Source organism: Sorex araneus, chromosome 4 (genome assembly GCF_027595985.1).
Source record: "Sorex araneus isolate mSorAra2 chromosome 4, mSorAra2.pri, whole genome shotgun sequence".
Taxonomy (NCBI): domain Eukaryota; kingdom Metazoa; phylum Chordata; class Mammalia; order Eulipotyphla; family Soricidae; genus Sorex; species Sorex araneus.
In genome coordinates, this window is record NC_073305.1 from 135076399 (window position 1) to 135103354 (window position 26956).

At 39.9% G+C, this 26956-nt stretch overlaps 1 protein-coding gene across 3 annotated transcripts in view; it reads right to left on the reverse strand.

Annotated features, from left to right (window-relative positions):
- Window positions 1-26956, reverse strand: part of SESN1 (sestrin 1) — a 110064-nt gene that overhangs the window by 19221 nt on the left and 63887 nt on the right. Inside the window, exon 1 of one of the 3 annotated variants that reach the window (XM_004605714.2) lies at window positions 3021-3248. The exons of the other annotated variants lie outside the window; for them this stretch is intronic. Within the exon in view, the coding sequence (XP_004605771.1) occupies window positions 3021-3122 (102 nt within the window). The 5' untranslated portion in view covers window positions 3123-3248. Of the gene's footprint in view, window positions 1-3020; window positions 3249-26956 lie in introns of those variants that run through there. 3 annotated transcript variants of the gene reach the window in all.

Consider the following 26956-nt stretch of genomic DNA (forward strand, 5'->3'; position numbering starts at 1 on the left):
TTAATTTTCTAGCAAATGTTAGTCCAAAATGGCTCAGCAGATCTTCAAGGCAATGGTCATTAGCCAAATTAGCCAAGTGCATTTCATAACTTCCTAAAGGGTATTTCAATTTTTCCTTCATATGTAGCTGCAAGAAGTTGAATACAGACACTAAACAAAATTTTGGCTAATTTGCTTTCTAGAAGCAGAAGAGCCAATAGCAAATGACCTTTTTGAAAATGATGTAACTAGTTATCACAGCTCAAATATCACAGGCGCTCAGTGAAGGTGTGGCTGGAAAAACTAATGTGGGAACTAACAGTCCTCTCAGCAATCCTAATCAGCATCTTTGAAAGAGATAGCAACAGTGTCCATCACTGCACTGCTACAAATCTCTGACATAATATATTTCCCCATGAGGGAAAACTAACACGCCAATTTTCACATTATGAAAATTCTCAGTGAATGTTGACAGTAACCACAGAATGACTATGTATGTGTCACTGTATGAATCAGTGTTTGTGTATGGAAAATACTGCTCTAATCAGATTTTTCAGCTTTCTTAAAAATATATTTAAGGGCCCAGAGAGATAGTACAGCAGATAAGGTGCTTGCCTTGCACATGTCAGACCCAAGTTCAATCCCTGGCAGCCCAAATGGTCACCTATGCCTGCCAAGAGTGATCTCTGAGCAAAGAGCCAGACGTAAGCCCTGAGCATAGTTGGGTCTGTTCCCTCTGTGTGTGTGTGTGTGTGTGTGTGTGTGTGTGTGTGTGTGTCTGTGTGTCTGTGTGTGTCTGTGTATTTATCTCAATATCCTTAAACAAGAGAATAAACAATTTACCATGTATGTAAAATAAAACCATTTGTCGGCTTATAATGTCTACACATTGGCTAAACTAGTTGACAAAAACAATAAAATAATTTGAATTGGTATTTTACTATTAGCATGTGGTTCATGTTTTAATACTGACACCCTGCAACACTGGTATTACATTTGTTCTATTTTTTTTTAAGTCACAAAAGCAAAATTTTTTTTAAAAGCACACTTCAAAAAACAAAGACATGATGTAAAAAAAAGTGAAAGTTCCCACCTGGCACTTTTTCATTGCCTATGAAGGGTGCTAACCTCCTGGCGGGACCTTTCTTAAAAAAATAGGAGATCTAGAAATGTTACAAAGAAATTTCCCCACTCTACCAAAATATTAGTGCTGCTTTTAATACCGTGGGAATGAAAAATATTGAAGGTTTAGGAGCTGGGGATGTAGCTCAGTGATAAGACACAAGTTTTGCATGCATGAGGCCTGTGCCCAGTTGATCCCCAGTAACAACAACATTACATATACATATATAAAATAAAAATATGTGGTTCAAATAATCTCCCCCCCCCATAGAAGTGGTCTTCCTAGAAAAACATAAAATTCACTGATATAAAAATACTGGATTTGCAAGGCTGATTTAGCCATACATGTGCCATATACTTTAGTCACATCTCCATTTCTGCAAGTGTTTTATTGAAAAGCATTTATTAAAGCTTGCTATTAGAAATGGTGTCATTGTTTCTGTTATAAAGTAAATGTTTTCCTATAAAGCACGATTTCCTAACTTATCTTCCCACATGTTGATTGTGTTATAAATGAAACACAACATACAAAGCTTTCTGGTCTCCGGAACAAAATCCCATCCCATTTAAATCAATGTGCAGACTAAATCGTATCTTCTTCATTCTCCAGCCTGCATTGTAGCTATATTTAGAGATTCTAGATTTGAACAAAAACCAAGATTCTACACACAAATATCATCAAAATTACTCAAACTACAGTTAAAGATGAATCAGTGTTCCTCTTACTCAACATGCAAAAACGATTATGACCTGCAAACTGCACATGCATGTCACCACTTTCATGTTATTTTTCCTTTTTGGTAAAGACTCCAAAGCAACAGTTACAAGAGGTTTTTTCTTTTTTTTTTTTTTAGCAGTTTTATCTATAAACAAGGAGCATGTCGTTTATCCAGAAATATTAAAAACTATTAAAAAACTATTTAAAAAGTATTTGTTCTCTAAAGGCTTCATGCAGAAGTGTCTGCACTTAATATGAATATAGGGACTCATAATGTAACCCCCATTTACAAAAAACGATTAACACGAAAACAATCATTTTAGTGGGCAATGCGCAGAGAAATGACTTCCCACTTAGATTTCTTGCGCTGAAGCCTAATCCCTATTCCAATTTTAATGACTCATTTTTCTATTCCTCCCCCCCACCTCCCCCCCCCCGCCGCCCCACACCGTGTCACCCTTTAAATGAAAGCTTTGAAATGTTCAAATTCACGTATGGGTTATACTGGTGACTTTTCAGACGACGACCTATTTGTTGTAACCTCTTAGGAAAAATACAGAAGATTACAATTAACCAGCTCTTTTCCGGCGGCCAATCCGCACACACACAAAAGGGCTGGTTTCATCAACAGGGCTTAAGCGCTGTGCATAACGTCATAGAGCTGCGAGAACCTACTTCTGGGCTGCAGCATTTTTCAACTGACTCCCGGGTATTTTCCTCCTTTCTTCTCTCAAGTGGGAGGGAGAGGGCGTGCGGGTCACTGAATAATCGGTTTTGACAAGCTGCCGCAGGGGTAGTGAAGGGTCGCGGGGGGTGGGGTGGGGGGCCACAGACTCTCCTACCCTCTGCCCGAAGCTTTGTTCGGGTTCTGACTTGTAAGGACTTGTAGATCATTTACGCTTTGGAGACTTCCACTTAAATGACCAGGGCAACTGTCTCGTTAGCACTCAGCATTTTTTTTTTTTTTTTTTTTTTGCCTGGGGAGGCCTCTCGGTGGAAAACGCCTACCCCAAGCCGCCCCTTTCACCTGGGGGGTCGGGGGCCAGCAGGAGCTGGGCGGTTGCTTCAGGGGCGCGTTCTCCAAAGCTGTTTGGATGCCCCGGCCGGGAAGGTGTCGCGCCGCCGCTGGCCGTGCATCCATCCCCCACCCCGCCCGTCCGTCCACCCGTCCGCCCAGCCCCTCTCTCTCTCTCCCGGGTACCTCGTCCTGCCCGCGGTCCCCGCCGCACTGCTTGCAGCCCAGCAGCTCCGAGACAGCCAGCGAGGCCGTGTACGCCTCGTTCGCCGCAGTGGCCAGGCGCATGTCGGCGTGGGGACGGCTGCGGACGCGCAGGGGGAGCCGCGACGGCTCGGCGAGGGCAAGTCGAGCGCTGGACGGCCGTCCCCGCTCGCGGGCTGCAGCGCCTCGGTCTGTGCGGGCGGCGGGGGCGGCGCGAACAAACAAGCCCTGCGAGCCCCGCCCCCGCCGTCATTCAGTCCTCCCGACGGCCGCGCGCTCCAATGCGAGCCCGCGGCGCGGCGGCGCCCCGCCCCCTCGACGCGGAGGGGCGGTCGGTCGGCTGCTTTACCAGCGAAAAACAACCTCCAGGGCCCGACGTCCCGAGAGGAGCTAATTCTCTGCTCCCAAAGGGGCTCGCTGGGCTGGGGAGCTGAGCGTGCACTGCAGCAGGAAAAGTGCCTTGCTAGCCCTCGGGCCTCGGTGTAAACCATCTGTGCTGAGACTCCCGCATCAGAAGCCAAGAGACTGCCCTTCCTCCACCCGTTCGGGTCCATTTACCTGGGGCCAAACAACAACCAACCTAGGCTGAGCCTGACACTAGCTGGAGGAATCAATTTCACTTTAGTTTACAAAAAAAAAAAACGTGCCTTCTTTAAGAATCGTGCCCAAAGCAAGCTGAGTCGGCTGCAGAAGGCAAGAAACGTCGGAGACCGTGGCCTATATTAATGTCTCCCACCAAAAATTAAAAACAAATTTTTTTTGGCTAGCTCTATAGAAGCTATAAATAGCACTCTCCCACACAGATAATAAGCCTTGCTAGCACATCTCGGAATTGTCTTTTTCTTCCCAAACATGTAGGCCTCTCAGGTTTAATATTCCCTCATAAGAACCCTAGTGCTTATGAGGGAATGATTTCTTTTGCTGAAATTTGAAGTTGAGAACATACAACACTGAGGTTGTCAAGGAGAACAAATAATGGACAAGGTTGGCTCCAGAACGAAATCTCTCAAGTCTTGCTTGTCTCAACATTATTTGACTTCTTTGTTTAAAAAAAAAAAGTTTTTTTTTTCTTTTTTGCAAGTCAGACCTTGTGTTTAGGTGCTCAGGGACTAGTCTGACAGCAGGAAACAAGTTATCAAGATTCATAAATAGTATAAAAGTTTCAGAGAAGTGCGGTTACAATGTTCCAGAGAAAACTAACTTTTAGCTCTTAAACTGTTGAGCTTAAAGCAGTGGGTTTAAAATGGTCACTGTTTAGCCTCTACAGATAATAAGGCTTATATATTTTCATGGGCTGGGGCTGCTTTTTATAGATCGCTAAATCACCCCAATTTTTTTTTACTATCCAATAAAAGCAATTTTAGGTGAATGGAAACAGAGGAGAAGGGGCTGCAGAGGCTTTCAAGCTCTTTTCCTCTGAGCACAGCCATGAAAAAACAAGTGACATCAAATGCACAAGGAGCCACAAACAGGCAAGAATCTTCAGCAGTATTATGTGCCCTCCAAGATGAAATGATTAAGGTGAATAATAGAAACATAAGAGGGTGTGAAGCATAAAAACTAGTTTGATTATGAGGGACATATATCAAATTATGACTGGTTCTAGAGGAGTTGCACTGTGATTTTTATTTTCTGGAAGGAATAAAATTGTGGGATTAGTTGTTTAACTGCATACCTTGTTTGTGACAATTAAGTTATGTCATTTACAAAATGGGGAATGTTGAAATTTCTTTTTAGTGAGAGGCAGGGTAAAAGCACTTGTTTGGCTAACCCCAAAATTGTTTAAAATAATTAAATGTAAATTAAAACAGCAAAATATTGTAGTGTTTGATACATCTTTGTTAAGGAAGCTAATCTGAAACTGTTTAGGAAGTCCCAGTTGGAATTTCCCCCCCACCCCCAGAAAACCTTAAATATTATTCTGATGTTTCTTATATTAAAAAAATTTTTTTTGTTTATTTGTGTCACACCCGGCAATGCTCAGGGGTCACTCCTAGCTCTGCACTCAGGAATTACTCCTGGCGGTGCTTGGGGGACCATATGGGATACTGGGAATCGAACTCCCATTGGCCACGTGCAAGGCAAACGCCCTATCCACTATGCTATCGCTCTAGCCTGCCCCCCCTCCCAAAAAGAATTTTAACTTATATTCCAATTCAGTGATGTATTGACACTCTGCAAACCATTAAGTCAAGCTTATTTTATGGTGTCTGTGAAGACTGGTTCAAGTTCTTAAAGATTACTAATCTCTATGCTTTTCTGTAACAGCATTGCTTTGAGTCTCCCAGAGTGGAAGAACCCACCTCCTGGGGGGTGCTGGAAGTGGCAAAGGGAGGCAGCCACGGCCTGGAGGCCTGGGGGTGCAACTTGGGAGTGCTTCCTATTGGTTTGCTCAAAGAAGGCCCATTGCCAGGTAGAACTGAGTTGTTTTTTTTTTTTTTTAAATAGGGCTTGGTAGGTCAAATAAGTTTGGGAGCCTCTGGTTTTGAAGGTTGCCTCCAAATAAATATACAGTAGCCAAATATTCCAACCAACGCGTTGACCTGCAAATGTTATTGTAAAGATCTTACTTCTGGAAATCTTTTGTTCCAAATCCTTCTTGTATTTCTCACTTCATGGGTGAGCCAAATGTGTTAAAGGTGCAGGTCATATGACCTCCACACACTAAACTTATCTGTCAGAGATGATGTCCTGAGTACAAAACAGTAATTGGAAGTAACCTTGCCTTTACTATTTGTCACAGGTTTGCTTTTGAAGCCAGCAACTATTTTCACAACACAGCCTATTTCAATGTTTATTTTTTCCAGGAAGATTACCAACATCTAAGAATTAATAGTACTTCTCAAATATTTCCTTTCTTCTAAAAATATTTCAAGTAAACTTGGTTGTAGCAAAGGGAGGTTTTTGCATCTGTCATGAGTAGTCATGGTTTCAACTCTGATTTTCCTTACCCTCTTCCCTTTGTTTTATTGTTGGTTTCTGATAATTGGCAGGGGTGGGAGGGTCTCACACACATTTGGTCCTGGGGTGCTAGAGATGGCACCCTTTGTTTTGGTGCCAAGGATCACAAATGGCAATGCCACCTGGATTGAACTCATGGCCTGCTACCTCTACCGTGAAGCCATGTCCTGGAACTTCAATCTAACTTCTCTCAAGATGAAGTTGATATATCATGCAAATACAGAGTGGTATCAGATAACTTGATCTGAACAAAGAACGCACCAGTGAATCCAAAAACATTGGAGGGATGGTTTCAAGGAATTCTTTTTGAAGGAAGTATTAAAAATACTTCTTAAGTACTATTAAGAGGCATTGGTAAGAAAATTGAAAAGAGTTTGGAAGAGTAGAGAGAATCCTAAACAAGAGAAGCAATAAATACAAAAGCCCATAGACAAAAGGCAGTGTAGAGTGTAAGCATAGTCCATTAGTAAGTAGAAGAAAGGAAACTCATTTGGTATGGAAAGTGACCCATGGTGTTTTGGTGAAAGAACAATAGGTAGGAAGAGACTTGTTCATACTTCATTGAGAAATATAAATTTCATTAAATTTTTTTTCCTTGTTTTTGGGTCATACCTGGTGATGCTCAGGGGTTACTCCTGGCTTTGTACCTAGGAATCACTCCTGGCAGTGCTTGGGGGACCATATGGGATGCTAAGAATCGAACCCGGGTCGGCCACGTGCAAGGCAAATACCCTCCCCACTGTGCTATCGCTCCAGCCCCTCATTTAAAAAATTTAACACTGGCATAATTGAAATGTTTAAATGGAAAAAGGGCATCAGATTTGCACTATTAACTAAGGCTTAGAAAAAATACATCAGACGCGGCAAAACTGGAGGCAGGGGGTGAATTAAAAAGGGAATTCTGCAAGAAAAAGTTCTGAAGTGGTGGCCTGAGTGAATAACAGGGGGAACAAAGGATAGAGATGAAGGTGAAATTTGTCTCTCCAACATGACAAAGGAAATTATCACCTTATACTCCGCTTTGAAATTTAGGAAATCACAAACTATCTGCTCTCTCGAACAAATGGCATCCCTGAACTAAGCAGGTCTTTATAATCACTTAAAAAAATAGTTTGTGGGGGTTTTTTTGGCCAACATCTAGCTGTGTGTGGATCTTACTCCTGGTGCTCTGATCAGGCATTACTCCTGGCAGTGCTTGGGAGACCACACATGGTATAGGGGATAGAATCAGGGTCATCCACATACAAAGCAAGCTCCTAACCCCTGTAGTATTTCTCTGGCTCTAGAATAGGCTTGTTTATTTTGGTTTGGAGGTTAAGGTCAAGCCAAGCACTTTACCAGCTGTATTATCTCTCTGAGCCCCCAAATAGACTTACTTTTATCAGAAAAAAATACATCCAGGCCAATAGGCATAATCCTATTTAATGAGCCATACATTAAACCTTGAATTTTCTCACTAGCCAAAGAAATCCTGAAAATTGCACAGTCTTCCAAGAACTACTGGATATGGTCCAAAACCAAACATAGCATGAACTTCTGTCCCTATATCTTTTAGGAGTGAGGAGTGGGATTCTTTAACATGTCCTCTTATCATTTATGACATTTTATTTAGAAAAAATATTGGTTATACTATTACTTCTGCTTTACTAATTTTGTCGAGATTTTTTTTTTCTCTCTAGCTGATATCTTCCTGTTTTTATATATATAGCTTCTCTGGTAAGCATTTTTCCCCTTTCAACATCATGTTTTGGGCACATTGTGATCCGTTTAGTACTGAACTTTATATACTGTTCTCTCATTTGTACTTTACCATTTTTCACTTCTTCAATTTAAGTCCTAGAATTACAATTTTTAAAAAGCAAAAATGTAGATTTGTCTCTGTACTCTTTTCATCCTTTTAGAAATCCGGTGTTCTAAATCTTTGACATAGGATTTTAGAAACCCAAGAGAGCCCCCATATTTGTAAATAAGCAGTACTCAAAATTGTGTTCTTGATTTTATTTTTATTATTTTTGGTTTGGGGAGTTGCTCCCAGCAGTGTTCAGGGCTTAATCCTGGCTCTGCACTCAGGGATCACTCCAATCACTCCTGGTGGGGCTCAGGGAACCACATCGGGTTCCAGGGATTGAACCCAGGTCTGCCCCATGCAAGGCAACAAGTGCCCTACCTGCTTACTATTGCTCCAGGTCCTATCCTTGATTTAAAGTAGAAAAGTACTTTCTACCAAAGAGTAAGTATGTTAAATTTTGGACAAGTTCTCTCAGACTTATGATAAAACCAGGAATTAACTAATTCCTACACAACAGACACTAGGCACTTCACATGTACAAGGCAATGACATAATTATTTCTGTTTGGTAAGATTATAAAAAACAATATCTGAAGTATGAACACGCTGTCTAAATTTATAAAGGCAGTACAGAATGCAGCCTAGGGTTAGAACATAGGTCTGTTGTAGTATAAGCCAGCAGAAGCTGGGCTACCTCTTTAAATATTTAACCTATTTTTGTTGTGTATGTATTGACTTTATTTATTGCCATGCTGGGGACTGAACACTGGGCTTCCACATGCAAGGCAAGCACTCTATTATTGAGCCTCCTCCTGGTCTGCTGATGATTTTAAGTTTTTTGATTAGTCTAGGTTCTGAACTCTGGGGTTAAGAAAAACAAATACTAATCTCTATGGCTTATACTCAGGATGAGATGCGGCATAAAAATAATCATGGAGGGCCAGAGGGATAGAACAGCTGATAAGGCCTTGCATACTGCTGACCCAAGTTTGATTCCCAGCACCACAAGTTCCACCAAGAGTGATTCCCAAGTGCAGAGCCAGGCGGGAGTTAGCACTGAGCACCCCTGGGTATGATTCTCCACCCCCCAAAAGCAAAGCTATCATGGATTGAGAAATGCTTATTTTTTCAAATTTTTCTACCATTTCTTCTATTTATCCCTTCCCATGACTTTATTATTTATTTATTTATGCATGATCTCATGAACCCGAAACTCCTTCACTACATCACTTACCAAAGCCTCCTCAACCTTCTAACTGTTCCTCACATCACCCTGATTCCTCTTACAGTATCTGGCCATGTTTCTTATGTTAATTCACATGATTTAATCATATGAGGCACTGATGTGTCATACAAATAGATTAAATCTGTTTCAATAGACTTCATCAAAGCAATATGTTTAGGGGTTCTATTGTTGCTGTATTTTCACAGCAGCAAACAACAGAAGAGATTCTCAGTAAGTTTTTGTTGAAGTAATTAACTGCAGAGAAAGTCCCACATAAAATAAAAGAAGGAAAAATCTAGTTAAAGTTTTTGGTTTTGGTTTTTTTCAGTTTTTATTTTTTTGCTTTTTGGGTCATGCCCGGCAATGATCAGGGGTTACTCCTGGCTCTGCACTCAGGAATTACTCCTGTGGGGCTATCAGTGGGGACCATATGGGATGCTGGGGGTTGAACTGAGGTCGGCTGCATACAAGGCAAACACCCTACCTTACCAGTACTATTGCTCTGGCCCCAAATCCAGTTAAAGTTTAAAAGTGAATTTCAGGTTCAATACTGTTTATAAAAGAGTTAGATTATTTAGCAGACAGTTTTGGAGTTTAGGGGACTCCATTCTATAAGCAGATTTTTATTTGGGAATCAGCTTGTCCCTGGATCCAGCTCTGCTAAGCAACTTCTATTTTTCTTGATTTCAACCCATATTCTCCTTGAAAGCTCACAAATCCTTGCAAACTGTTTTGGTTGTGCTGTGCCCACTCTCCTGCACTACGAGGTGATGGCTGTGTGATTCAGGCTATGGTGTATATATGTGGCTCCTTGCTAAGTCAGACAGGCATTTACAAGTCAGAAACTGCCTAAGTACATACCACTGCTTGATAAGATTTATGGAACATTTTGTAATCATGTTTGCTTTTCAACATCCTCAGGCCAATCTAAAGTAAAATGACAGAAAAGAAAAGTGGTTGTTGAGATAGCAAAATTAATTGGGAGGATTAATTTAGAAATAGCACAACTATTAGGGAAGAATAAATGACTTTTTAGCATTATTGAGTTATATAAGAAGGAATGAGGTTAATCTGGATTAGGATGAGGATTTGGAGGGAAACTGAGGGTAGTGGAAAATTGAGAGTGGGGATGCCCATGCGTTTCAAGGGGATACTGAAGATTTTAAAGAAAATGAAAATAATATATGTTGAAAAAGGTAACTGAAGATAATAAAATATGACAGCCAAGTGGAATATATATATAATGTTAGTGTATAATTTTAAAAATGAATTTTAGAGGGCGAATTTCATTTGTCCTTAACATCACATGAAAATATATTTTAAGTTCTCAATATTTTGTTTGTGGACATACAGCAAGACTTGTTTTAAATATGCAATCTGTCCAAGGAATATATTAGTCTGATATATCTAAAATATTGCCTTTTCAAAGCAGTTTAAATCAAACCTAGTATCTTCAATTTATCTGGAAAGCACAGACTTGATGGAACTCAACTATCAAGTATTTATTGCTTTATAAAACTGAATTTACCTATGTTACTGCTTAGGCTAAATGCATACTAATAGATCCGTAGCTTAATTATGTCTGAATTTTGAATGTTTTATCCAGATAATTTTGACTCAAAGAAATGTAATGCTGGTGATGATGCCCTAAAATCTTTTAATCACACACTTTTATTTCTGAATAGCTATTTTGGCCTCTCTCTAGCCATATGCCCTGGCCAGAAAGAACAGAGTACTACCAAGAAGAGAACAGAGTTCTACAATACCTGCTTTTCTTAAACAGTGTAAAGAACCCCCACTCCTTTCCATTGTGATAATCTTTAGTCGTAGATCCTTTAATCCTTTAAACAACCTTCTTTCTTTGTCTCCTACTGAGCTCTTTTGTTTTCCAACAGGGTATTAAGTTGTAGGTTCTGAATCTGGGCACAAAGTACAAGGCCACGTTTAGAGGTTGGTTGCATGTTATTATACATCTTCAAAATAAAATGCCTTTCACTGAACTTTCCCATCTGTTCTTCTGCCCTCTAAATCCAACTACATCTCTAGAGCCCATTTCCCCCTTTGCCCAAAGGGTAAACAAATATTTATTTTTGTTTATTACTACTATCTACCCAATGAGGCTAAAAATACTAAAACAGAGGATGCTACTTAAAAAAAATTTTTAACCCGATCTTAAGTTTGAACAGAATTCAAAGATGATTTCATTTGTCCTAGTAGAAAGTCTAATTTTCCTAATTTTGGTCAAAATATGGCAGTTATACTCAGACACGAAAAACTTCTTCCTTCATTTATTATATTCATTTTCACTTATCTTCTATATTTATTATAACTAATTTAATAAATATCTGTTTCATATGTTTTTATATGAATGCCAATGCTATTATTTTACCAATTACTAGAAATCTTTGTTATTGTGTAACCACTGAGCATTCAATCCTTTTTCATAAATATCACTGAATTCTAATTATATGCGTTTTATTTCTTAAATTCTATGAATAAGCAGATACATCTTGTTTGAAGTTGGATATCTCCTCTTTAGACTTATCTTCTCACAGACATTATATAGTCTGGGACTCTGCTGAGGAGCATTACATGGGAAGTTATTTAGTTTGTTACCAAGTTCTGTAAAAAGAAAACATAAGCAAAAAACCACTGCTGGAAATCCCTTTAAAACTCTGCTAGTTTTAGTTCCCTCAAATTGAAAATGAAGGACACTTGAATTTCATGCTCTCTTAAGCCTAATTTCAGTTCTTAAATTCTATTAACAGGAATTCCAAATTTTATAAAGTTATATACTTTTAGTTAACTAGAACCTGTTCCCCTCCTGTTCCAGGCTTCTTTATACATTATCAGTGGTTTTCAAATGAGAAATTACAATTACATTTCTTCTTTTGTCTTCCCTTCCTTTCTTCCTTCCTTCTTTTTTTGTTTATTTTGGTTTTGGACCACAGCCAGCAGTGCTAAGGATTTACTCCTGGCTCTGTGCTCAGGGATCACTCCTGGGGTAGGCAGGGTTGGGTAAGGAGACCAAATGGGATATTGGGGACCAAACCCAGGCTGCCCATGTAAAAGGCAAGCGTATGATAGCTACTGTACTATATCTCTAGCCCCTCCAGTGATGTCCATTTTTATAAGTAGGACTGGAGCCATAGCACAGCCGGTAGGGCATTTGCCTTGCACGTGGCCAACCCTGGTTCGATTCCTCTGCCCCTCTCGGAGAGCCTGGCAAGCTACTGAGAGAATCTTGCCCGCACAGCAGAGTCTGGCAAGCTACCCATGGTGTATTCGATATGCCAAAAACAGTAACAAGTCTCACAATGGAGACGTTACTGGTGCCCACTTGAGCAAATCGATGAGCTTTTTGGGTTACACCTGGCGATGAACAGGAGTTACTCCTGGCTCTGCATTCAGGAATTACTGAATGGTGGTGCTTGGGGGACCATATGGAACACTTGGAATCAAACCTAGGTCAGCCGAGTGCAAGGTAAACGCCCTACCTGCTGTACTATTGCTCCAGCCCCCATGAGGTCCATTTCTTAACAGCACTTTAGAGATATGAAATAATAAATTTGAGTTCTGCCTCATCCCCAAGGTAACCTATAAATGTATGTCAACATTAAACACATTGGAAGCCTCCAAAGTAATTTGGTGCCATTAATAATTCAGTTACTTGACTAAATAAAATTTTTCCCACCATCTCTATGAGCACATATCTGAAAATTCTTGTATATGTCTCAGTTATTAGGAAGGGCAGAATTAGTATCCTATCAGCCTTCTAAAAAATTCCTGACTGTCTGCATCTGCTCAAGTTAAATGACAGTAGTGAGGAACCACTACGACATGTGGTTGTTCCCTGCGTGCCAGTGTGGATCCTAATACTGTACATATAGGAACATAGAGAAATAATACTGCAATGATCAAATGATTATCTATTACTCCTAATTTCAGTTTGTTTAAAACATAAAATAGCCTTATCATTCTCACTAATTGATCTAACAACGAATTTAACTTTAGTTACTAGTTATCTGATAACTGAGTTATTATTTATTTGAACTTGAAGTTATGTGATGTGCTGGGGAAACAGAACAGCAGATAGGGTGCTTGTCTTCTGTGCAGCTGATCTGAGTTCAACCCCCAACACCACATATGGTCTCACAAGCCCTGCCTGGGGTGATCCCGAAGCACTGCCAGGTGCAGCCCAAAAACAGAAGGAAGGAAAGAAGGGAGGAAGGAATGAAGGAAGGGAGGGAGAGAGAGGGAGAAACAAAAAAAGGGCATCATTTGACAATAAAATACTAGTTATAGGTAGAATATGTACAGAATGATAGGTATAGAGATAGAATTCTGGTAATACCATTGGATTAAGGACTATAATGGCAAAAAATTAGTATAATTTGAATAGCATTTGTTTATTAATATGTAACATCTCTAGATCCACACACTAGTACTTAGAATAGGTTTAGGTGTGTGTGGGGGGGGAGGGGATAATCCATGCTAGTTTATTCTCCTTTACCAAAGACTGGAATCGGGCCTTAAGGTTCACAAAATGCTCCAAGCATTTCTACTCATTATTATAGTGCTGAGGAAATCTAGTGAAAGTCTCATTCCCAGAGCCAGGGAGAGATAGCTCAATGGGCTGGAGAAGCCTGGGTTCAATCCCTGACCCCACAAAGTCCCCAAGTACCACATGGTTCCCCAAGCACCTCAGAGAGTGACCTCTGAGCCTTATTGCCAGGAGTGGGCCCCTGATGACCTATTGAATTACAAACTGAATTCACCTTGTAAGAATAATTTTTTAGCCTCTTCTGGATTTTGTCTCTGAGATTATCAATCCTTCCAGTCCTTCTCTATAAAACATGAAATCAATCTTACCCGTTAGTGATACACATATCAGTTATTATTACTATTAAATATCATCATTATTATTTTGATGCTGGGAATTGAAACCAGATCCTCATATATGCAAAGTTTGTGCTCTACCAACTGTGCTACATCCCTCAACCCTCAACCAGATTTTAAAAGTTAAACCATCATCGTACTTTAACTTGTGCATCATAAATGTACAGCTAAAACCTTAAAAACCTATTAATGTTGCACACTGAAGTTATGAATGTGGGGATTTTAAAAATATCTAAGCTTCAAAAACTCTCAGAAGAAAGTATGTGGATCAGAAGACAGAGCAAAACAGAATCAAAAGCAGCAGGATGCAGTTCAAATAGGTCAAGCTCAACTTTTAACTTTCCCTAAGAACAAAGAAACAAGCTTAGCAACAGCTTTCAGCCAATCAGAAAGCAGACAAACAGGTAAGCAGTGAACTGCTCCAGATACCAGCTAGCTCCAATTGTCAGTGTTGTTTTTTTTTTCCCTCTAAATTATATAGTGTCAAATTAGAACATACTGTCCTGCATTAAAAGTAGCATGAGGATGATTACAAGATATATCAGATTTAATAATCTTTTCACCCTGTGCTAGACACTGTAAAAACTAAGATTATCTTTAGAGTATTAATATATTGATAACACATTAAGGAATTTTTGTGGGAAATGTTCTTTATTGCTTGTAAATAGGGGACAAGGGTAGGAATATTGATCATAAAGATTATTCTCTTTTTAAATTCCCTAATAATAGTCTGTGGGCTGGAGTGATAGTACAGCGGGTAGGGCGTTTGCTTTGCATGCGGCCGACCCGGGTTCGATTCCTCCACCCCTCTCAGAGAGCCTGACAAGCTACCGAGAGTATCTCGCCCGCACAGCAGAGCCTGGCAAGCTACCTGTGGCATATTCAATATGCCAAAAACAGTAACAACAAGTCTCAAAATGAAGATATTACTGGTGCCCGCTCGAGCAAATTGATGAGCAATGGGATGACAGTGATACAGTGATATAGAATAATAGTCCATTACTAAAGTTCATGGCATGAGGGAGTTATTAACCATTAAATAACTCCAAATGCAAATGCAAAAATGTAAATTATAAGTAAAAACAGCAACATACAAATACAATTTTCAAAACAAGCAAGTGAACTGAATAAATTCCCAGTGCCATACTCTGCAACTTTACGACTTTACTACCACTCAATGCATATCCTTCCTGACAGAGTAGAAAGATTTCTGGGAATTAAGAAGGGAGTTTCAAAGACTACAGATTTCATTGCTGTAATGTTTAGTGTAAACCTCAGCATTTGCTCAAACTTGACAGTTACTTGGCAAGAGAGATTACAACACTGAAACCATAGTTAATAGTTTTCTTCAATGTGCTTTTGGCTTGCCAAATGTACAAAGTATTCTGGAGCCATTTCTGTGAAAATCTTCAAGAATCCCTTTGTATTTTTTTTTATTTTGTTTTTGTTTTCCCCCCCTTCAAATACTGCATCAACCATTTGGTGCTTTTAGTCCTCCCCACCCCTTAAAAAAATCATTTTAAGTAGATCAGCTTGACTTGTCATATCATCAATTAATCTCCTGTACTCACCATGCACTATACACCTATGAAGTTTGCTATTAATAGTCAAAATGTATAAATGGTGCTGGAGAGATAGTACAGTGGGTAGGATGCTTACCTTGCACTCGGCTTATGCCAGCGTCAATCCCTGGCACTGCATAAAGTATCTAAACACCAGCAGGTGTGATCCCCAAGGGCAGGAGTAAATGTGAGCACCGCTGGCTGTGGCACCCTCTTATCCCCCAAAAAAGTACATGCTTTATATATTTCCCTTCCTCTCTCCCTTCCTCCCTCCCTCCCTCCCTCCCTTCCTCCCTTCCTTCGTTCCCCCTCCCTCTCTCCTTTCCTCCTTTCCTTCCTTCTTTCCTTCCTCCTTCCTTCCTTCCTTGGAAGTATACTCAGTGGTGCTCAGAGACTATTTCTGGTTCTGCACTCAGGTGTGACCCCTGCCAGGGCTGCAGAGACCATATGTGGTACCAGGTATTAGCAAGGGAGTTGGTGGGATGCAAAACAAGCACCTTAACCCTTATACTGTGTCTCAGCCTCTGTATTTTACAATTAGAAGGAGGTAGGGATCATTTTATTTTATTTTACTTTATTTTATTTTATTTTTTGGCTCTTTGTGTCACACCCAGTGATGCTCAGGCTGATTATTATATCAGCCAGCAACTCCTGGCTCTGTGCTCAGGAATTACTCCATATGGGATGATGGGAATTGAACCCAGGTAGACTGTGTGCAAGGCAAATGTCCTGTTGTTCTATCATTCCAGTCACTGGGAATTTTTTAAAAATAAAAAATTATTTCTCAGTTTTATTTATTGATTTGATCCTTACTTCATCTTTTCCTTCTGTCTTCAATTAACTATTCTATGTCTAATCAAGAGAAAAGATCATTTCAATCTATCTTTTGGGAAAAAGACATTCCATTTAGATTCTTAAACCTTAACAATTTAACTTAGTATCTATCCGATTACACTGAAATTTTTAATAACTTAAACTTACATACCTTAAAAAAAAAACCCAGGGACTGGAGCGATAGCACAGTGGGTAGGGCATTTGCCTTGCACGTGGCCGACTCAGGTTCGATTTCCAGCATCCCATTGGTCCCCTGAGCACTGCCAGGGGTAATTCCTGAGTGCAGAGCCAGAAGTAACCCCTGTGCATTGCCAGGTATGACTTAAAAAGGAAAAAAACAAAAAACAAACAAACAAAAAACCCAAAAGCTAGGAACTGGTTGTGTGTTTTTCTGTTCAATTCATGAACCTCAATATGTATGACATATTTGTTCTATTTATTTAACCTTATTCAGCCAAAGATAATTAAGCATTTGCTATCAGCCTGGCATTTTATCTTCCCATTCTATTTTCTCTGAGGCATCCATTGTTTTCCTCCCTTTCTCCATTTTTTCCCCAGAATTTCTATTGCAATTCCCACACATTACAGTCTTTTTGCTCAGACAGGGCACCTAGACTAAGAAATGCCTTACTACAAGCAGTAAGCATATTTCAAAAATGGCTTGGATTCTATATCATGTTGAACATTCAATTGTTATTATAACTGTTAGGTATTGAGTGCCAGTTAATGAAAAGTTATAAAATCAATAGCTCAGCTTCTTTATTCTAATATTCAATTCCAAAAGTAGATAGACACTATCTACTTTACAGTTTCAAATTTGATCCTAGTCATAGAACAGTCAACATATAATTTGGATGATCAGGCACTCTTTAAAAAGATTTTAATAATATTTAAACTTACTGAACCCTCATGACAACACTTCAGACAGATGTTAGCTGTATTTAAGAAATGGGAAACACTGAGGGGAAAAAAAAGGTTAATTATCTAACTCATGGCCACAAGCAAGTAAGGGGCTTAAGTAAAGGTTAGAACTCAAGATTGTCTGGCTTCCAGAGTATGTTCTTTCGACAATGCATGATGTCACCTGATAATGTTTTAGTTTTCTTTTCCATTATTAATATTGCCCATGAGATCTAAGGACAATTCTTCTCTTTATCCCTTTTTAATCTCTGCCTGTACTTTTTTCCTCACAATCTCTTTTGTAAAATGGTCTATTCACCTCACCTCTGTGTCACTTGAATAATGAGAATAACAGCCCTCCCCAGGAAAGTCAGACTGGCTCCTCACTGAGGCTATTACCAAAATAAAAGTGCTCCATAACATCTTTTAATTTCCCTTCACTCTGGCTACTGCCTTCTTTATACATTTTATTCAATTTTCTTTATTCTGTTTACTTACCGGTCATTTCCCTTCTGAACCTTAGTACATTTCTTCCTGAAGCTTGGAAATATTTTCCCCTCTATACTATAACTAAAGATACACAACTGCAAATTCTTCCAAATGAATTAAAAATTTTTTCTGCACAAAGTTTTGTGAATTTTTTCACAAGGAATATTTTTACCACGTAAGAGTTTATTATACTAATCCTATCTCAATCTTCAAAATATCCATTGTGTTCTGGATACAGTTTTCACTATTATTTGGAGATGTGAATCAGTTTTGTCCAAAGTTTTAGTGCACCAAATAATCTATGTGTCTCTCTTGGATTATGTTGAGAATACATTCTGTTTAAGATGAAAGGTTTGGAGACTGGAAATATATAAATCTTGCCTTGAAATTTTAACTACCAAAACCATACATACACGGATACCTAAAATTATATTTCATCATATTATAAGTTGACACATAGCACAGTAGGAGAAAATAGGCATGAGTCCAACAAAGAAATAATTAAATGAGAAAAAGTATCTTTCAGCACCAACAAAAATAATAAATATATGAGGGAAAATGAACATAAAGACACAAAGATCATTATTAGTCATTTGAATAAACTTAATATATTGTTAACTTCTCTTACGCAGAATGTAGTATTGAATGAAGTATTAAAATGTAGTATTGAATGAAGTATTGAAATGTAGTACTGAATGTAGTACTGAATGAAGTAATGAAAGTTCAGAGAGTGATTAAAATTTGATATAGATAAATCCAATACACACACACACACACACACACACACACACACACACACACCTCTGGACATGTCATCTTCCACATTTGGAAATCAGCCACTTTTGTCAAAATACCTGATTATTATAATGTATTGATATCATAATATTAAACCCAAATTGGCCTTTATTTTCACAATCTCAAGGAGAATCTAAAAATACACTGTTCTTAAAAAAAAAGACACAAAATAGGGGCTGGAGCAATAGCACATCGGGTAGGGCGTTTGCCTTGCATGCAGCCGATCCAGGTTCGATTCCCAGCATCCCTTATGATCCCCTGAGGACCACTAGGAGTAATTCCTGAGTGCCTGAGCCAGGAATAACCCCTGTGAACTGCCGGGTGTGACCAAAAAAAAAAAAAAAGAAAAAAAAGACACAAAATAGCAATAGAGTTTACACACCAAAATTTAAGATCTATATTTCAAACAAAAAAATCTGTAGGCTGACTCTTTTAGAGACAATTTAATTTTGGGGGGGTAGGAGGACACACCCAGTGGTGTTTGGGGTTTATTCCTGGTTGTGCAATCAGGCATCATTCCCTCTGGGTGCAAGGGGGGATGATATGTAGCACTGGGGATCAAACCTGGGTCAGCAGTGTACAAGGCCAGTGCCTCACCCACTATACTATCTCTCTGGTACAGAGATAGTTTACTTTTACTTTGCAAAAAATGTAAGCTTTCAAATCTAATTTCTAAATCCACAGTGAGTCAGAAGGAACTAAGGACTACTGCTTACACTGATAACATTTAATACAAAGGAAGAGTCAGGAAAATAATCAAAAGCAGAAATAAAGTTGAAGGGACTGTAGTAGAAGCCCATTCACCACATTTTAAAGCTCCACTCTGATATAGCAGGGGAATAAATAACCTCCATATTAGTTTGATTTATGCTGTGTACAAGACCTAAAATACGACTATAAGAAGTAGATTTTAAAATTCATGGATGAACTGGCAAAATATTAGAAACCCTCAGAAAGAAAACTTAAAAAAAAAAAGACCAATAGGAAGAACTGAGTGGGTAATAGTTACTAAGTCAGCAGCTTTGGGATCCTGGTAACCTGGAGCATGGGTACAGCAACCATGAGACAAAGCTAAGGACTTGGGAGACTGGGGGCAGCAGGGGAAGGGCACACAAGAAACCCTAGCTTAAAGCCAAAGCTCAAAGGACTAAATTATCAATGGCAGGATGAACAAGAAAAAAACCATCCCAAATACAGGAGAGAGAAAGTTTGCCTGATTCAACTCTATAATGGAGAGTGAAAAATCTTACCCTCAAATTCATAAACATGAAGTGACTCGTGCATGAGAAATTGGCACCCTTATTCCCGTCTCCTCCTGGCCTCAGAACAAAACAAAACACGAGGCAAAACTCTGCAGTTAAATGTTATTCAAGTAGCAGTCAGGAATACAAATGGTCTGGGCTGGACAGTTGGCCCAAAAGGCTGAGTACATGAGTCAATCCCAAGCACCTGATGGTGCCCCAGAACTGCCAGGAGCAACTCCTGATCATAGAGTCAGGAATAGACCCTGAGTATTGCTAAGTGTGGGAGAGAAAGAAAGAAAGAAGGAAAGAAGGAGGAGAGGGAGGGAGGGAGGAAAAGAGGGAGAGAGACAGAGCAAGCGAGAGAGTGCCAGCCTCTGGAGACAAAATTCCAATGATTATGAGTTTATAATAAAACATACTAGAAAAGCAAGGTACTGTTAGTAGAGATCAGGAGAAAATCACCTGATCTTGGCCTGTGAAACTTCAGCTGTTGGTCTGATTTGTATTATACACATTACCTAAAAAGACTACTATAAGAAGTAGATTTTAAAATTCATGGATGAATTGGTATTAGAAAGTATTAATATAAGACACAGAACACCACTTCAATTGTTATTTAATTTTCAAAGGACACCAAACATGTGGGTGAAAAACAGAAGACCAAAACCCCAAAGATACCATGTAGATTTGCAAATGACTCAAATATGCCTTTTAATAATAATTAAGATTTTATATTACTTTATTTTTTTTGCTTTTTGGGTCACACTCAGCGATGCTCAGGGGTTACTCCTGGCTTTGCACTCAGCAATTACACCTGGTGGTACTTGGGGGACCATATGAGATGCTGGGGATCGAACCCAGATTGACCGTGTGCAAGGCAAACGCTCTACCCACTGTGCTATGGCTCCAACCCAAATAATTAAGATTTTAAAAGGAAATAGGTAAATGGAATGCTCAGCATAGCTGAAAAGCAATTCATTAGAAAACTAGAAATCAAATTTGGAGAAATAATCCAGATTGTAGCACACAGGAAAAAAAGATGAAAAATATGAAAGAAAAAAACAGAAATTGGAGAATGAAGTAAAATGTCTGCATTTATCTTGAGAATTCCATGAGAAAGACAATATTTTAAGAGCTAATATGAGACATTTCCAGAACAGATTAAAGACACCAAAGCTAATTATTTTTCAGGAAGCACCATTAAGCCCATGTGGAATAACTGAAAGGAAATTCATATTTTGACACATAATAATAAACCTTCAATTCCAAGAAGGGAAGCTCTTAAAGGTTATCCAGAAGAATAGCCAGATTACCTACAAAGGAAAATGGAAGTGGCTGCCGAGTTTCTAAGAAGGGAAATCAGAAGAGAAAAGAACAGTATCTTCAAGTAATGAAAGATAAAGGCCATTCTTGAATGTATAAGACATGAAATCATCTTTCAAGAAAGTACAAAATATTTTAAGAGATAAGAAGTATGAGATTATCACTGCAGAAATTTACATTCGGAGAGAAGCAAAAATTATCTTGGAAGTGTGGGAAATGTAGTCAATCAAGAAAAGTTTTTGTGCTGAAGATTTTCAGTTCATAGATCAAACCCTTATAACCTATCTCTTGGCTTTAGATATAGGTCTCAGTTAGGTCTGAGGCTTTAACTTCTAGGTTTAATTTCTAGGTTTAACTTTTTTGGCACACCCAGCAGTGCTCAGGGATCACCCCTAGTAGTGCTCAGAGGAAAGATATGTGGTGTGGAGGATCAACCTGGGTCTGTTTGTATGTAAGGCAAGTGCCTTAACCCTTTGTAGTATCTCTCCAGCCCAGCATTTTACCTCTTTTTTTCCCCCTTTTGGTTTTTGGGCCACACCTGGACGTGCTCGAGGCTTACTCCTAGCTCAGTGCTGAGGGATCACTCCTGTTGGTGCTTGGGGGGGGTAATATATATGGTGCCAGGGATTGAACCTAGGTCAGCCACAGGCAAAGTAATGGCCTTAACCACGGCCCTACCTCTCTGGCCCCCAATCTTTAACTTAATAACCCAACTGTCTTTCACAGTGGTTGTAGCATTTTCACTACCAGCCATTGTGGGAGTTCCAGGGGTTCCCCATCTTTACCAGAATGTAACATGGTTAATAGTTTTAACTTAGGTCAGTTGAGTGGGTGCAGTGTGCTGTGTTTCTTATCTTGGGGTGATTTTGTTCCCTGGAGAATATTTGCCCATGTCTGGACAAATCTTTGGTTTTCATTGTGGTTTTCACAACTTCTGGTGAGGGGCTGCTCTTACCATGTAGCGCTGCCACCAGGGATGCTGTCAGAATGTCCCAAAATGCACAGGGCAGCCCCAAATAATAAAGAGTCATCAGGCCCTAATGTCAAGTGTCACGGCCAAAAAGTCCATGGGTGCTAGTATATTATGATTTTATTTGACTATTGGATAAGAATTAATAATAAACATGTTCATTCTTGGGCATTCTTGGTCACATATCTTTTTTTCTTTGCATAGTATCATTTCATAGTATTGTCATTTAAAAAATTATTGATTTATTGGGGGGGTCGGTTCTCAATCAGTGCTTAGAAGGTCCAGGAGTAGCAGCAGTGATTCTTGGTCAGACAGAGGTGATGGTTCAGTGCAAGGTCCCAAGAATGTGGTGATGCTTTGGCCCTGCAGTGCTACCCTAGCAGTTCTGGGGACCTCTAGGGCCACATCCAGTGGTACTTGGGGTTTTGTGTGGTGCCAGAAATGGAATCAGTATCTGGTATAGGCCAGGCATGTGCCCTAATCACTGTGCTATCTCCCAGGCCCTTGTTGAACATCCTCTCAACATGAGTTATTTCATCTGATCTATGCTTTGTGAATATATTCTTCCAGATTATTTCTTTTCTAATAATAAGGGCCTAGTCAAATAATTAAGACCACATGATTCAACAGAGAAGAAGCCAGGCGTTCTGGTGAGCAACACGGCTGGAGAATGCTCTGGACCCGAAACGGGGCCAGCAACACCGGGGATCCAGACGGAGGAGGTGCAGCCACCACACCTTCTCCAGATGGAGCACTGGCGACACTGAGCAGCAACTAACAGGGCTCCGGGATGTGAGACTGGGACACATCCGAACCGCGTGGCCGTGCAACCTTTTCTAAAAATTGAAAACATACAATCTTTTAATGGAAAACTAATTATCAAATACTTCCTTAGTAGGGCTGTCTTTCTTGGGGGGAAACTCCAACAACAATAGTGAGTTTTGTGTTGAAATATGGAACGTAATCAAGGTAAAGAGAAAATGAAGTGAAATTCATGAATTATATGGTTGGGGATGGGGAGCGGGGAGTATACTGGGGATTTGGTGGTGGAATATGGGCACTGGTGAAGGGATGGTGTTTGAATATTGTATAACTGAGACATAAACCTGAGAACTTTGTAACTTTCCACATGGTGATAAAATAAAAATTAAAAAAAATAATTAAGACCATTGTTTTTCTAATGTCCTTTTAAAGATCCTAAAATTCAAAGTTTTAAATTTAGATGTTGTTCAATTGATCAGTTTTAAAAATGTTTTATGTTAGTGTATTCTAAGAAACTTTTTCTAATCTAACCTAAGGTCACAATGTTTTATTTATTTATTTTGGTTCTCAGGGGACCATAGGCGGTGTCAGGAATTGAACCAGAATCTATGGTCACCACAGTCACAGGCAAGGCAAGTCCCTTCACTCCTGTACCATCTCTCTAGCCTGGAACTACAAATTACTTTTTCTTGTTTTCTTTGAAATTTCTTGGAAATTTCATGACTTTAGTATAGTCATATGTTTTCAGTTAAAAGATTGTGTCGCTCTGATTACATACAAAAACCAAATGGTTAAAAGTATTTTTTTCAGGGGCTGGAGCAATAGCACAGCGGGTAGGGCGTTTGCCTTGCACGCGACCGACCTGGGTTCGATTCCCAGCATCCCATATGGTCCCCTGAGCACCGCCAGGGGTAATTTCTGAGTGCAGAGCTAGGAGTAACCCCTGTGCATCGCCGGGTGTGATCCAAAAAAAGGAAAAAAAAAGTTTTTTTTTCAGGGAATGAGATTTGATTAGGCGGTATTCACTTTGCTATATACATACTAGAACCTGAGTTTATTCTTGCTATAATAAAAAATGATGGGGGGTAGGAATAGCCTTTGGTGCAATGGGGGTGGGGGAGGCTACTTTCTGTTTGCTTGCTGAAATAAGATAGACAGATGTTGAGATCAGAGAGATAGTACAGGGGTTAAGGTGCTTACTGTGCATGCAGCTATCCCCAGCACTGACAGGAGAGATCTCTAAGCACAGAGCCAGAAATAATCCCTGAGCACCACCTGGTATGGCCTAAAAACAAAACGATAATTACAAAAAGGTACATTTCTAGGGGATGTCTGGCTGATTAATTTTCTGAAAAGGGAGCATTAAGCCAAGTAAGTTTGGGAACAACCTCTGTCCTAAACCATGCCTGTTTATATATATATGTATATACATATATATATATATATATATACACATAAAAAACCACATAGTACAGCGGGTTGATTGGATGCTTGTCTTGCCCACAGCAAGCCTGGGCTCAATACTAAGTACCTCATATGGTGTCCCAAGCATTGCCAGGAGTGATCCTTGAACATAGAGACAGGAGTAAGTCCTGAACACCTCCAGTGTGTTAAAAAAAAATCCAGGAAATCTGCAACTGGAAAAATGGGGGAGGGGGCAAGGAATGCTACTGGAATATTGGAATTGCACACTAATGCACAATATTGGTATGAGAGGTTTCTTTGAATCTTAGAATTTAATATCTGAATCTTAGAGGAATACCTTGGAAAAAGGACAATATCTTTCATAGATACAGAATACAAATTACTCACTCGGTGATAATCTAAAATTCTCTCAGTTTCAAGTCTGATGCAGAGACTTGGTATATGAAGATGATGTCAGGGAACTATGCTACCTGTTCTCCTGAAAACAATTTACTATAGAAAACTGGTGATAATGCATACAGTAGAAGGAAACTCAAGTACCAGAAATGGTCCTAACTGGTCCTACAAGAATTTCAGAGCTATTTCTGAGGATTGTTGAGCTTTGTGTCCAGAAGTCTTTTTCTGGCAACTGATGACTGAAGACACTTAGGAACAATGGAAACCATGGTTTCAAACAATATTTATACTAAAGGGGTGAGCTCCAGACTAAATGCACTTGATTTGGGGTGCATTTGAATTTTCCTATTCAGAGAGATCTTGAAGAGTACCAAGGGTTGGAGCCAGAGTGAAAGTACAGCAGGTAGGCACTTGCCTTGCACCTTGGTTCAATCTCTGGGACCACATATGGTCCCTCAAGCCCACCAGGAGTGACCCCTAAGAACAGAGCCAGGAGGAAACCCTGACCACAGCTGGGTGTGGCCCAGAACAAAACAAAAAATGCTGCTACCTTTCATACCCCTCTTCCCCACCACCCTTCTTCCCAATAGATTTGTTTTTTCTGATTTTCTTTGTGAGGAAAAAAAGATGTCATGTTCCTACGCATATTTTCACTCAATTAAAGTATTTTTCTGAGCCCTTTTAGTCTCCAGTAAGGTTCTTGGGCATAGTTAAAGAGTTGGTAAGGGCTGGAGCAATAGTACAGTGAATAGGGTGCCTCTCTTGCACACAGGAACCCCATTCAAATCCACAGTACCACATATGGTCCCCTGAGAACCACCAAGGGTCACTTGAGCACAGAGTCAGAGAATAGCCCCTAAGCACCACTTGGAAATGAGTCTGATGCCTTTGATTCTTCATTCTCTAGTCCTGAGTCTCAGTGCCTGACAAGAAGTCATTGTTAGGATTCCTGATCGAAGAATCAGGTCTAAAGAGAGGTATGAAGATGTGGCTTAATGAGCTCTGGAGAAGCAAGGCTATCAGAAAACCTACAGAACTCTGTCTACCAAGGTGTGTCCAGCGTAGGTATGGCAAGATACAGTAGTAGCACTGCACTGTAGCACTGTTGTCCCGTTGTTCAACTTTATGCAATTAGTGGGGGTGGGGGGAGGATTGTATATGTACACCAGAGGGAGAAGGGAGTGGGATGTTTACCCAGAGTATCAGATTAGGCAACTGAACTTTCTCATGTCTCAAAGTATTCTTTTCCCGATACCTAACATGACTTCAACCATAGATTTGAGTACAGGAATGGATAACACAGAGAGGGTGAGTGCTAACAGCCAGAATCTGGGCTGGAGCTGTAGCTCAGTGACTGAACATAGGCTTTGCATATGTGATACCTGGGTTAGATCCCAGGCATCACCAAAAACACAACCCCCCCACATACATACATTCATTCATACATACATACATACATACATAATCAGAACCTGGAATAGAGGGAACTATGTCACAAAAAGAAAAATGCATCTGAAATGTAGTTTATTGTCCTGTTTCCCAGGGTTTGGGGAAACACAGCAGTGGTACTCAGGGTTTACTCCTGCCTCTGTGCTCATGGATCACTCTGTTTCTGGAGTGACCATATGCAGTACCAGGGATCAAACTGGCACCAGTCATATGCAAGCTAAGTTCCTTGTACTATCTCCTCAGCCACTGAAATAGAGTTCAGATATAGCCAGAGGTGGGGGGTAGTTCAGCAGTAAAAGGCATACTTTGTATGTTTGAGACCCTGGGTTCGAGCCCTGGTATCACATATACACACTAAGTGGAACATGTAATTCAGTTCTGAAATTCCCAGAATCTAAGGTCTAAGAAGGAACTATCAAATCTCACACTGTATAATGAACATCACTCAATTACACATGTACAACAAGATGTAAAAGGTATACAGAGTTTTACAGCCCACAATCTTCACAGAGCGGCTTGTGCAATTTCTCACAGCCACCGTGTGAGATGGAACTTGTTATTCCCGTGTTGCCCAAGAAAAAACCTGCTGTGCAACTGATAAGTGGCAGAGCTATGTGTCAACTGCAGGTCTGGCTGACTTCAGATCCAGTGCCCTTCTCTTCCCACGACCCAACAGCTTCAGACGCGGCCCTCAGGGAGCTTACAATCCAGCTGATTATTAAAGACTCAGAAACAAGTATGCAGAGGGCAATGGGTTAGAGTCGGTTTCAGGGCGGGCTGGAGAGCCACAGGAGAGGAGACAGGACAATGTAGGAGGTGATATTAGGTACTCCCAAAGATTTCTGAGCAGCAGCACAAAGTAATGAAAGGTTGGAATGTGTGTCTTACACGTGTGA